General features: G+C 44.9%; 1 protein-coding gene across 2 annotated transcripts in view; it reads left to right on the top strand.

Moving 5' to 3' along the window:
• Positions 1 to 14,223, top strand: part of SYNDIG1 (synapse differentiation inducing 1) — an 81,145-nt gene that overhangs the window by 17,484 nt on the left and 49,438 nt on the right. For both annotated transcript variants that reach the window (XM_074864882.1, XM_074864883.1), the window contains exon 3: positions 10,047 to 10,184. In XM_074864882.1, coding sequence (XP_074720983.1) covers positions 10,047 to 10,184 — 138 coding nt within the window. The remainder of the gene's footprint in view (positions 1 to 10,046; positions 10,185 to 14,223) is intronic.

Raw genomic sequence — 14,223 nt, forward strand, 5'->3', positions numbered from 1 at the left:
ACTGCCATGTTACATGTCATGCCCTTCAGGATGGCTCTATCCTGCTCAGCAATGTCTCTGACAAGTTGCCTAGAAGGAGGAACCTTCTTCCATCCCCAAGCCCAGTGACTCTGAAGAACCTGGGAGATATAGCAGAGGAGCAGGAGACATCCTAAGCAGGGGTCCTGCACGCTGCTGCAACACCATGGCCATGTTTAACTTACTGATTTTTTTTTTTACTAGCAGTGTTTCTCAGGTCCTGGTGTAATGTTGTTCAGACTGCCTACAAAAATCATAATTGTCTGGAGGGAAAAACATTTCTGAAACAGCTCTCATTAGCATATACAGCCCCACTTTGCTCCAGCAATTACCAGGCATGAAAGCAGAAGGCTTCACGTTCTGTCAAAGCTTTAAACTTCTCTCTTCGGTACCCATCCCTGAAATCAAATGCCTCCCTATTTAGGTATCTCTGGTATGCTTATAAATATCTTATGAGTTCTTTACGCCACAACTAATGGACAGACAACTTGTCAAATGTGGCGGCAGTGAAATATTACATGAGTTGCTAGCTGAAATACCCTCCTGTTAGAGTTCATGTGTAAATGTAGTGCCACCTTTCATCCAGAAACGTCATTTGTCATATTACACTCCTGCTAGTTTTCCTCCTAACCCCTAGATAGATGGCTTATTTAGAAAAATCCAAGCTATTGATGACAGCAAATTGAATTATTCATGTGTCGCATAAAAGAATACATCTGAGCTCTCTCTTAAAACTCTTTTTCTTTTTCCCAGCATTATCTAAAGCAATCTCTGAAAATGAAATAAATAGAATGTTCTGGGGAGTGAAAGAAGAAAGGAAACGTAGTGCTTTCAAGCTAAACCTTCCTTCTTATTTTCCACTACAAATTGCTGGATGCTGCTGTGAAACTCATTCCCTGGACATGAGCATAAAAACACAGAGACAGAAGGTGAATCCTAAGCTATGTCCTGTTCTATCTGACCTCTCTTCTCAATGTTCCCAAGCACCTCCTGGCCACCTCTCTTCTACAACGTGAAGAGAGGCCCTGGAGGGGTTTATGCATGTTGAGCCCCATGACATGCTTTTTCTCTCAATGCTTGCAGCTTGCACAGGCTTGGATAGTCCTGCGTTGCACTGATAAGACCTGAGCTGCTGTGTCCTCAGAGTCCCCAGGAAGTAGGTGTCAAGAAAGCATGTTTGGACACCCCCTTGGGGAGCTAGCATGGTGGGGCTCCCCTTCCAAAGAGCTCTGCAGTGTGGGCGAAGAGGCAGTCTGGTGCAGATGTGGGAGGCTGTAGCACAGATGACATCTGAAGCAGATCTTGCATGCTTCTTGCTTGTGTGGCCATTTTCCTTCAGGGTCTTGCACCTAGTTTTCACTAATAAATTCACTGGTCATCGCAGTGCTCTTGTGAGGTGGGAAAAAGTATTTTCTCTATTCTGCACCTGGGGAACTGAACAAAATGATGCAATTAAACACCCAAGCTCAAGTAGGGATGTGTTGTGGATCTGGGAATGTCATTTTGGTTTCTTTTGTCCCGTGATACATGCTCAGAAGAACTCGGGGACAGGGGATAAGGTCAGAGGGAAATATGGAGGCATTTGGACTCTTAGACTCTCCCAAGTTTCTGGATTGTGTTAGTTTCTTTCGGGTATTCAGGTGGCATGCCAGTGGAGAAGAACTCTGGAAGGTCTGCACAAAACTGACTGGCAAAACGGTGGCGGATGTGTTTCAATGTAAATAAATGGAAACTGGTATATTTATGGAAAAATAAACTAGTCCATGTGAACTCGAGACTGAGCTTGTGACTGAGCTAAACTCAGGAAAGACTGTGGAGAAATCAAGTCAACAGAATGTTGGGTATCTTAAAGAGCGGTGTTGAGAGCAAGACAGAGCACTGGCAGCATTTTGCCACTGTGTTTTGCTCAGTGCAATCCACTTTCTTAAGTGAGGTGAGCGATTGTGGTCCCCACTTCTTAAGGGCATTGTGGAGATAGAAAAGGACAAGGAAAATGATCAAGTGGAAGTGGCAGCCTCCTTACAAGGAGCGGTGAAAAAGTTTGGAACTCTCCATATTGTAGAGAAGGTGACCAAGGGGTATATGAGAGGGTTGCACAAGATCATGAAAGTGAAGGATGAGGTGAATGCAGACCCACCATTCACCAAACCTGCAATATTGGAAACAGGGGACATTTGAGGAAGGTAGTAAGGTATTGGCTTAACACAGATAACAGAAAATCGTTGTTAACCCACGGGGTAGTGAATACTTGGTGACTTGTTGCCACAAGAGATTATGGCAGATCAGCAAGTTCGAAAGGGATTAGATTCATGGATAAGGAATCCATAAACTGGTATTAAAAGGAATTCAAAAAGCTTTTCTTTCCAATACCTCTTACACAACAGTTGTGGGTGCTGAGGGAGCAGAAAGGATGGACTGCAAAGTGTTCAGGTTTATGTCATGTCCTCCTGCTCCTGTCAGAGGCAGAGGATGGGGCTCAATGGGCCATTGGTTTGACCCCATAGGACACACTTTATGTCCCTGGATTCCTTCACAGGGACATTATTAACAGGTTACAAGAGTGATTACACTTCATTTGCATTTGATTTATTTTTCTCCCTTAAAGGAGAAGCCACTGGAGTCTGGTGATGCTAAGCCCTGCCAAGGGATATTAACCTTTATTAGCCAGCCCTAGGTGAAGGGAGCATGGCTGTGAAGTCACCTTCAGCAGTCTGCAAGTGCCCTGCTATGAATCTTGTTAATAGCAGCGAGGGCCCAGAGCGATTCCCTTTCTCATCATCACTTCCCTGAGTTTTCAGACTGATGATATGCAATGAGGTCCCTGGGCTCCAGCCCATAAGTGGCAGGAGCTCTGGATGAGCTGCACAGTCATTTGCAGAAGGTGGGGATGGGGCATGCTTCTTTGAGAACTGTGCTACAAAGGAAGCTGTGTCAGCTCTGAAACAAAAAGAGGACAGTCATGAAGGGCCACCCCACCTGCCCCAGCTTGAGTGGTGTACTGCTACTCTTCCTGCTGAACTGGCTCAGTGAAGAGGGGTATCTCCCTAATCTTCAACAGGCAGAGTTGAGACCATCTGCTCTGCAGGAACTGCCTTCTCTGCTCCTCCGGGCAGGAACCTCTGTGTCTGCAAACTGTGGAGGTCTTCCTCTCCCTGAGTGGGAGCCCTGAAGTGATGCCCCATGCCACGAAGAATAGCATTGATGAAGTGCATTGCATTCACTGCAGCTTCACCCTTCTCAACAGCTGCCAGCGTAAGCTGCTGAGAGCCACTTCTCTGTGGTAGCTGCTGTCCCACCTGCAAAGACAGGAGTGTGCCACGGTACACATGTGCCTTCCCCATGAATTCAAAGTGTTGTTGGCAGCCCCTGTCACTCACACAAAGATGAGGGATATTTACTTTATGGCTGTGATTACTGCTCTCCCAGAGGAAGAGTGTGATTTAGGAGGCTGGCAGCTGGCCCGTTTTAGTATGGGTCTGTTTAGTGCTGTCTGTAGTAATCCCCTTCCAGTTGCAATGAGTTGAATGCAAGTTACTGATGAGCTATAGGCAGACTGGCTGTGGCTGTCTAGAAAACATCACAATGGAGATGATCAAAATCCAGGGGGACAGGAGGAAGAATGGGCTTGGACAGCTGCATTCAGGGGTTTTTGCCCCTGATACATACTGGTTTTGCAAGGTTATATATGAAAAGCTTTCCAAGCAAGGAGAGACCTCTGTGAGCCCATTCTGCAAGGCTGGCTGCTCAACTGACAAGGCAATTTAGACTGGGAGTTGTGGAAACGAGAGGAGTTGGACCGCGTCAGGTTTAGTGGATTATGGATCTTTAAATACCTTTAAAATTGAAGGGAAGCAACTGCAAAACTCAAAATGGTAAAAAGAAATAAATAAAGAGGCAAAATAAATTAAATAAATAATACATTATCAGGACAAAATCCCATGATGGCAACAGGTTTTAGAGGCATCACCTCTTAAGTAAGTATCAGTCAGATGCTGCTCAGTGAGTGTGTTGAGGCAGAGCAGTGATAAACCACAGCCCTTGGTGGGAGGGCTACCGTCCAGCATGCTATCTTCAATGTCTGCTGCATTTAGGTGAACTCAGACTGCTTGCAGAAGAGCAAAGGGATGCAGAGTGCTGGTCAAAACATGCCCTTATCATGTTTATCTGCATTACTGAAACAGGCATTGTGTGGAGAGAAACAGAGCACATGTTATCTTATAGTTGCATCATGTGTTGGTCTTTGTCAGAAACAGACCATTGAACCATCTGGATTTGAAGCAGATCCCACAGGGCCGTAGCAGGAATTAGTTTTGTATGCAGTCTGTGTGTGTTGCTGAATTGGTTGCTTTGAAGGAAAAAAGGAGTAATACCAAAAAGGCAGTTTCCTGAATATCCATCAAAGGTTGCTGACGGCTGTGGTTCCAGCAGACCTTGTTGTCTGACTTCTCCAGTGTGCCTAGCCTTTTAATACTGGAAGGGACTGTGTGACCGTCAAGTCCAGCCTCTGGTATGTCACAGGCAGCCCACAGCAGGCTGTCTGCAGAGTCTCTGTTCACTTATAATGTCTTGCTTGAGGTAAAGCATATAGCTTTTAGGGATAGCTAGCCTCAATTTAAGAAAGGGCTTCATGTAATAGAAAATCCATTACAACTGCAGAAAATTGTTCATCACCATCTCTGTTAAAAATCTGCACCTTGTGTCTGTTCTTCATCTGTTCTGCTTTCAGTCGCTGGGGTTTCTTCTGCTTTTCTGCCAAATGAAAGAGCTGTCTCTGATCAGAAATTATCTACTCATGCAGGCACTTACAGACTGATGAAATTGCATCTTAAATTTATCTTCCAAGTCAAGTTGGCTTCTCTACTTTCTTCCTGTGTAGATGATTTTCTGTGGCATGACGCACGTACCTGCCTTCTGATTCCTCATTTCTCCAACATACTTGAGAAGTGGGGGTACCAGAACTGGACCCATTATGTACGTGTCTGTAGTACTGTACCTTTGCTTCCCTCTCCATGGGAAGTTCGTTCCTCCTGTGGTGCATCACAGAGTAGGTTTATTTTCAGCTTGCTCTTGACTGAACACTCTGGTCTGGTGGTCCTTCTTGAGGTTTCTGCCTTGTGAAACACAGTTCAAAGGACACACCCTGCATTCAGCACTGTGTACAGACAGCCTTGATCTGTGCTGGGTCACTCCTGCTCCTAAGCCATGGTCCTTTCAGGAATGGGGTGTCTACATGATTCAGTATCCCATCTTAAATACCCTCTTCTCTCTCCATCCCTTCTGCACCTGTTTGCTGAGGAAGCATTACTATCAACTGAAACAGCTAGTTGAATTTCATGGACCAAAATTCATCGGTGTTTCAGCTTCATTCCATCAGTCTCCAGGGTGACCACCTTTGTAGTTATGTTCAAGGCTGACTTCTTGCACAGGTCATTTGGGAAGTGTCAGAAGCACTCCCCTTGAATACAGAGGTCAAAGTTTCCTGTTGAATTGTCTAGCACCCAAATTCCAGCTGCTGCAAAATCCCACGTACTCCGGGACTGGGAAGGGAACCTCCCTTCTCCCAACAAAGTTGATTTCTCCTCTTCATCCTTTGTCACATCCACAGTTTCTGCAGAAATCCAGTTTATGTCCCACCCACATTGCCTGTGCGTAATGCATTTAAGGGCTGCAGAGATGTGCACCACTGAAAAACATGCATAAATAAGACAGAGTCAAAGAGCTTGTGTGGGGGTGTCCCAGCTGGTTCACCCAGTGGAAGCCTTCCCTCTGAGGGGAACCAGGCTGTTGTCTTCAGGTCATTTTCCTACATCAACAGGGGAAAATGGGAAGGGAAGGGAAGGGAAGGGAAGGGAAGGGAAGGGAAGGGAAGGGAAGGGAAGGGAAGGGAAGGGAAGGGAAGGGAAGGGAAGGGAAGGGAAGGGAAGGGAAGGGAAGGGAAGGGAAGGGAAGGGAAGGGAAGGGAAGGGAAGGGAAGGGAAGGGAAGGGAAGGGAAGGGAAGGGCTGCTTCCTTTCTTTGTCATTCACTGTAATCAACATTCATCTGGGCAGGGTGTTGTGCTTTCTGCAGGAATTCATGCTCTGGGGACATGTCCTCTGGGGCCTCATCTCCTGGTAACTCCAGTCTTGCCTGCACTCCTGAAGTCACCTCTTCCTCATAACAGCCCCAAAAAGGCTTGTGGATAAACTGAGACTGAGATTGCTTTATCCTGTGCTGTCTTCTCAGCTGAACTCCAAGTGTGTTGGCGAGGGACATGCAGCAGGTGTCAGCGAGGATGAGGAGGGTTGTTGTCAATGTAATAACTGCTTTTGCTACAAAGGATCCACTGGAAGCAGAAAATCCCCCCACTGCGTACTCAGTAATTTCAGAGATGTGTCATTTCTGCTACAGGGCCACTTGCACAAGTATCTGTTCTCACAGCAGCACGTTGCATGGGCTGCAGAGAGCACAGCTCACTTGGCAAGGGGAAGGACTGTGGAACTTGCTGAGATTACATCTTTCATGTTAAAGCACAAAGATGTGTCTTCAAGTCAGAGCCTGACTTGCAGTGGAAAGGTGCTGCCTTCTGTAATTACTCTCTGTGTATTGTGGTTAGAAGTGATCGTGCAATTGCAGTGGAAGCTGCTGGAGCCAGATGTCATGTCTGAAAAGGGGTGAATCCCTCCACGTCCCGGAGAGGCTGTCAGCTGCTGCTGTTCCTTGACACCCCATGACCCTTCTTTCTCTTGTCATTTACTTGATTGCAGCTGCATCAGGATGTATTTTGCCTTGTTTCTTCCTAAGATTTTTCTAGCATCATGAAGACAATAATATCATTTGACTGACAGGATAGAAGAGCTCTGTTCAAAGAGGATAACTTGATTGTGTTTTAACCAGCTCAGTAAAAAGCCTGGAGTAACTGGGATTTGTTAGGAGAGTAACTATGAAGGATCTTTGCTCCAGTGATGAACAGAGTATATCAACCAAGAAAGGGATGCTCTTTGCCTGGTATTTTTTTTAACGGTTGCACAAGCTCTCTTTTGATTGCTTATTGTTTGGTTGAAGGATGCACTGGTGGTACACCTGTAGAAAGAAAAACCTGATAATTTGATACTTCAGATTGCTTAAACTCATCTAGCTTAACATTAAATAAAGAAAAGTTTGTCTGTGCAGTCTTGCTTACCACCCAAACCTTGAAAATTAATTAGTTATGCTATTCCCTAACTTTTGCAAGAGTTAAAAGCTTTCAGTCAGGTTAGTGAAATTATGATGTAATTGTGAAAAGTTCCATGTAAATTTGTAAAGACACTTAAACATGAAAGGAGCAGTGTTGTGGACAAGAATATTAGTGATTATGCAGAATTAGTCTGCTAACCCAAAGTGAGTGTAACTGGTCAAAGTAATTCTGACTTCTCAGCACCCGTAACATCCGGCTCCTCCAGTGTCAGGATGCAGCTCTTGCAGAACCAGGAACATGTGAAGACAGACAGCTAGGTAATCAAATTGTCAACAGCTTCCCAATATCAGAAGGGTTTCTGAATAGGGAAGATCCCTCAGTAAGTTCAGGATTGGGTATTGTGTTGTAAGAGAGAACATTAGAGAGGAAGGTTTGCTTGGAGAAAGGAGTCTTTAGCTGGAAGGGGTAAGAGGTACCTTTTGCTATTGGATTTCTTTCTGTGATTTATGACTTTTTTTTTTTTTTTTTCCCCCTGCCCTTCTGGTTCATATCTGGACTTCATGATCAGGGCTTTCTGATCAGAATTATACTATCACTCTTGGTGACTGATGCAGTGTGTACTACGGGGACTTTGCCTATCAAAATGGCATTCACAGTGTAACTCTACTATTCAATTAATATGAGCCTATAGTGACTTAATCTTCCCCAGTAAGGGTTTTTATAGGATCATACAATCATTTAGGTTGGAAAAGACCTTTAAGATCATCAGGTCTAACCGTTACTCTAGCACTGCCAAGTCCACCATTAAACCATGTCCCTAAGCACCACCTCTACATGTCTTTTAAATACCTCCAGGGACGGTGACTCAACCACTTCCCTGGGCACCCTGTTCCAATGCTTGACAACCCTTTCATGTTAACATAACTAAGCAAACTTCCACATTATCCTCTTACAATCTAACAGCCACATGTCCAGTCAGCATGGAAGCTATCATCTGAAATGTCATGACATCACCACCCAAAGAATGGTTAGTCTCTTTGGAAAGCAGCATAACTGATAATTTTCTGCTTCTGCACTTGATCAAAGTTATCTAGAGAATTTTTGCCCTGTTTCATCTTCATCTGCAAGAAAAGGCAATTTGAAATATCAGACAGGTAGTCTCCACAGATACAATGCTAGCACACTACTCAGCAAAGAAGTAGGAAATCAAAAGTGGTTTTTTGTGTCTTATCTGTCATGAAGCTCAAGGAAGAGGACTGTTTCAAGAGACCGTTTCAGCAATGTTGTGGATTTCCTCCCCCCCCCCTCTCTTCTCTTACTCTTGAAAGGAAAGATTATTGGTATTAAAATTTACTACCATGACCTGTTCTGAAAATTAAAGCAGAAAGGGAAGCCACCAAGCTCAAACACTGTACACCAGCATGAGCAGGTGTCCCTTCAGAAGTGGGTTTTGTTGAGTTTGTGCCGAACGGAGCTTTGTCACTTCTGATGAGGCATCAAGACTCCTGACACAGGCAGGAGTGCTCTACGTGCTGGTGTTCCTAAGCACCACACAATCTTAGTGTGTGGGACCTGTCTGGTTCCCCTACCTGTCCCTCCCAGGCCCCTCTGGTCTGTGGCAGGTGCTTGGAAGCAATATCTGTCAAAGTAGACTCTCTGTGTGAGCAAGTGATGAGTCATGTCATCTGGTGGGTTCTCCAAATGGGTCAGCTTGGGAGGCATCCCTTTGCCCAGTGCCAAGTCTTTCAAATATCATGAGGCTGCCAGCATTTCCTAGGTCCTTCTCACTGGTGGCATGTTTAGAAACTTACCTTCTTCCACATGGGTTCATTTTCCTGTCTTGGACAATTAGCAGCCTGTTCAGGAGTTTCTCACTTGGAGCTCACTGGTAGAGCAACATCACCTTAGCAGTTGTTCTGGCCCAAAGGCCAAAAGCTCCTGAACAGGCTGCTAAGTTTCTAAGAGGGACACAAAACCCATGCCCAAAAGGGTAAGTTTCTAAACATGTCACAGGTATCTCCTTTTAGTGGGATTTTACACAGCATTTCTCTTACAATCAGTCAAGAACATGCAACTACAAAAGGGTTTTTTGAGTTTATTTTTGGCTACCTCTTCTCAGGCTGGAGGTGCTCCCAGGTTGAGTTGTAAAGCTCTGCAGGACCTTTCTTGCACCAATGCTGTAACTATAAAGCTGGAATAACCACAGCCTCGGTGCCTGTTGTGCTAGCTGCTGCTCTGCATGCAGTGAGAGAGAAGAAGAGTGCTGACTGTGTGCGGCTGGCTGGGGTGGCTTCCCCAGGTGTCGGTGCTGACAGGGCAACTGCAGTCCCAGCCTTCAACTTGCAGAGATAGCCCTGCCTCTGAGCTGTGCTCCTACTTCTCTCCTGTTTGATTTTGGTGCAGATGTAAGGGTTCGGGTCTCTCAGCCTTCCCTTGGGGTGCTGCTAAAACAGGGGGTTAGTGCCCTGGTGAGCGTTTCAGCAGGGCAGGGAGTGAGATGAGCCACATCCACAGTCCCAATCCTGAAGTCCTTCTGAAGGATGCTGCCGGCTGGTGTGCAGGCTAACTCCTGTGGTCCTGTCACTGTGAGGCCACAGCAGAGCAGAACGGGTGCACAGGCCCTGATGAATAGGGTGCAAGTGCCCCCAGAGCTGGCCCTGTCTGGAGACCCCTGTGTGGTAGAGACACCAGGATGGATCACCAGAAGACTTCTACCGTGAGTGCTGGAGGCCTGTCTTGATGTTGAGGAATTGCCCTGGTGTGACTGGGGAGAGTTTTATGGGCAGGTGATCACAGCATTGGCCCATGGCAGAGGACAAATAATGATATCATTAACCAGCACCTCTACACTTCTTTCTCTCTTCCTATTCCAGAGCGATTACTCAAGTGACACCGAAAGCGAAGACAATTTTCTGATGATGCCACCAAGAGATCATCTCGGCCTCACTGTGTTCTCCATGCTCTGCTGCTTCTGGCCATTGGGCATTGCTGCCTTTTACCTGTCTCATGAGGTAACGTTAAAACATCTCCTGCTAATTCAGAGTTTTGCATCCACGGAGTAGCTATCACTGCACACCATCAAGGAAAGTTCACCAAAACCCAAATGTGGGCAACACATTCTCTAGGATAGTGGGAGGTGGTTAAACAGTGTAGTGTGTTTCCCACCTTGATATGTCTCTGTGATAGTGGTGGTTGTCTTGTGAGATACTTCGCTGGGGGAGAAGTCTACAAAATATTTTAGGTTTTAGTTAACAATGGTCAGGTTCCATGTCAGGTTATACAATGTCCAGCTGGGGATTTTCTGTGGACATGACTTCTGAGTGCTGTCTCAAACACTTGTATTTCCCATTGGGAACACTGATCTCTGGATTCCCAAGCTGATCACCTGGAAAAGCAAACCAAGTAATGTCCTTCCAAGAGTAGAAGAATAATTTATGTTCTGCAGAGTTGAATTTGCTTTCCAGGAACCATTTCCTTTCCCCCTGAAAAAGTGCTCAGTCTTGTCCAATTTTAATATGGAAATACTTTTTACCAGAGAAGTGACAGTGTTTTGGTTTGTTTCCTTCATGAGACGGGCTTGCTGGTTTCCAGCCTGTGCCTAACTAACAATCACCTCATGCCCCATCATTTGTTTCGACAAGTATGTCTTCATAAGTGCCTGCAGAGTAATTATTGAGTTTTCCAGTGTGGCAGATAATGTAACGTGACAGAAAAGGAGTCACACTGGAAGTTTCATCAATGACTGCCAGGAAACGTTCACTTATGTTTCTATCTACTGGTGGTAGCAATGCCTATTGCAAACTACAGTCTGTACTCCACAGCACCAAAATCATTCACCTTCTTGCCTGTCTTTCTAATCTGCTGGCTCTAAACATCTACCAGCACTGGATATTTGTCAAGCCGGAGCAAGCACTTCAGATCTGAAGAATTCTAGTCTTCAATATCAAAGAAAGAGATACAGCACTACCATTTTTTGCTTTAAATCACATGTCTGTTGTTGAAGGTGGAAGCCTCTGGGACAATTAGAGTTTGTCCAGTGGAAAATAACAAGTTTCCTTGTTTGAGTGCTATTGATTTCTCAAGTTTGGGTCAAGGGATTTGCCTGGTGATGATGACAGTAAGAAGTAAAGCATCAGATGGGATCCACATGCACTTTAGTATCCTGCCGTTTGGTCCTTCAGGCAGAGCTATTTGCCAGCAGTTTCAATGGCCACATCTCTTCACACTTGTGGACTAAGCAGAATTTTTCACTAATGCTGCAGCCAAGGAAGGGTTGAGAGTTTGTCACCATTATCAGTGTGTTTGCTCTGTGCTGGGCAAAATAGTGTGTTCATTAATTGCCTGCGGTAGCATTCCTTCAGGAGGCCTGGGGATTGCTAGCTAGTTTTATCTAAGCAATGAAAGCACAGCACAGTCCAATAAATGCAAAACAAACAACATAATTAAGTACTAAAAAGCAGTATGGCTGGGAAGCTAAATGTGCTGAGAGCCAGTGTATGAAGAACAGGGCATCCACATTAGCTATGAACTGATCCCAGGGGCCAGCGTGAATCCATAAGACCCTACTACCTCGATAGGAGCATAAGGAAGGTAGAAAAGGCCACACAAAAGCAGGGGAAGATGATGATATTGTGCTGAAGGATTTAGGTACTGGAAAATGGAAACTTGGGTGTTGTTTGGTTTAGCATAATAATGGAGAACAGCTGAATGTGGCTGCCTAAACTAGGAGCTCTCAGCAAGAAAGGTCAGGCAGGTGCTTTGCTTTGTTTAGGTTGAGAGACAGTAAATCAATCTTTGTTAGTTGACCCCTTGGGTGAAGCAAGGCAAGCTGTGCCTAAATCCAGCCGGGAGGAAGGACTGTGTTTCTGAGGGACTTTGACTTCTGCTTTTTGTTTTTGCATTGGAAGTAGAAATCTTTTCATCTCTTCCCACTAAAAATGATAATAATAATACCACAACACCTGCATGCTCCTTTCTTCCTCTTAGCTCTCTGTCTGCAACAGCTGAATCAGCTGAGAACTCATTTCCCAAATCTCTTGCAGAAAGATGGTCAAATCCCTGCTCATCCTGGTCTAACACAGGCACATTAGTCTGTCGCTCCCCGACTTCCCAGGCAGGTACCTTTGCTGCCTGCCTTCCCCTCCAGCAGGTCCATCACACACCTGAGAAACCACGAGCCTTCACTGAAACTGGCTCTTCTGCAAAACCCCACATCCAACAAAATGGCATTTTCAAGTAGAAAAATGAAACTAAAATTAAGGCCAAAACCTTCTGTGGCTGAGAACTGGTTAAAATATATGGTATAAACCACTGGAGTCCTGCATGTAGCTAAGTTAATACAGACAGTAGCATCGCCTCATACTTTGGAGCATAAACCATTCAGAGTGATGTTTTATATGTGAGGTAGTAAAACATTGCATCCTATTAGCATGTGATTTCTGTTTATATAGGTCTTCTAACTTAAATTCCTGAATAACATTTGAGATCTCTTGTTAATACAAAAGGGTAGTCTAACATTCCCTGTCCTTTATCAAAAGTCACAACTATAACTAGAGATCGGCACTTGCATTCAAACCTTTTTTTTACAGTTGCTTAAACTCTTGAAAATGTCATGTTTTCAAAAGTCTCCTGGATAGTTCTACCAAAAAGGCCCAGTCTGGCAAAAAATTGTAACGGATAGGAACTTCAAAGTTGGTGGATGGATTCTTTGTGCCAGAATTAGCACTTGTGGTGAACTTTTTTTTAAAGAACTGGTCTCCTTTAGGTGTGCAATGCATTTACAGACGAAGGCCTGATTTGCAGAAGATATATTTGCAGTACAGCTCAATCTAAAGGGACAGGTGCTTTCAGTTTATTCCTGCAGCACCTGGCAGTACATTTACACTGCATATGTCTATGTCATGGTGCAAAACAATTATACAGGGCTGGATGCTTTAAGGTTTCAGAGGTGGTCTTTACAAACAGAATGATTTCATTTTCCCTGTGTTCCATAAAAGCAATGTGCTTCCTTCAGGGGCTATTTCTGCTCTGTGGGGGACTTAGTGTTTCCACCAAGGCTCTTGCCAATGTGCTGCTGACTTAGGGCTTCTTGGAGGCCATCTGTATAGAACGATGCAGGTGTGCAGGGTCTACCTGTATAGTGGAAATGAAGATGTGCATCAGGTTTAGCTGAGCCAGCAGGGAGGACCAGTGGATTCAGAAATGTACTCTATGAAGGCACGACTAGGGCATCACCTGGTCACCTTCCTATCCCAAGCAACACTGAGAGTTGCTGCTTTTCATCTTCCCGCAGTAAAACAGAGAGCCTGAGGCCGTCACTGTGTTGTATCCTTGCTCATTTACTTTCTTCTGTTTTGATCTGTGTTCTTCTTCCCACAAGACACCCACTGCTCTCTCTCTCAGCTACCAGTAAATCGTTCTCAGGACCAGGCTGTTTTCTTCCCATGTATCCTGTCTTCCATCATGCATGCTTCTTCGGATTGTGAGATTGGGATGTGACTCCCATTGCCTCACAGACACAAGGTGTCCTCCTGGTCACACTGGAGTCGTGCTAAGTGGTGTCCAGGTCCCCCTCTTGCCTGAGCCAACACAGCTAAAATACTTTGCACACATCAGCCATTCGGGTGACCTGTCCACAGGCCACTGCTTTAGAGTTACCTCTCAGGAGGGATAACGTTTCTGAGTACTAGATTTTTAACAGTAAATAGTGTTTATTGGCTAATTTTCCACTTTTCTACAAATGAAGCATATGAGTTTTTAGGCTTGCAATTTTTTGGATTAGCTGCTTTCCTAACAGTTTATAGCTGAGTCTGAAGGGGTCAGAGGGAGTTTTGTGCAGTTTGCAGGGAAGCCTTTGTAGAGGAAAATGTAAAAGTTGCATGCCTTTCACCATAAAATTCTCCTCCACAAATACTGTCTGATCAGAAAAACTTCATTATGTTTATTTTTTCATAAATCTCCACCCTCTGGAGTCATGCAGGTACCTCAGTTTTTCTTTTTTACAGAAGTTTTTTAGCTTTGTAGATTGTAGGCAGGTCTGAAGCCTCCTAA

The sequence above is a fragment of the Strix uralensis genome, chromosome 3 (assembly GCF_047716275.1).
Source record: "Strix uralensis isolate ZFMK-TIS-50842 chromosome 3, bStrUra1, whole genome shotgun sequence".
Classification (NCBI taxonomy): domain Eukaryota; kingdom Metazoa; phylum Chordata; class Aves; order Strigiformes; family Strigidae; genus Strix; species Strix uralensis.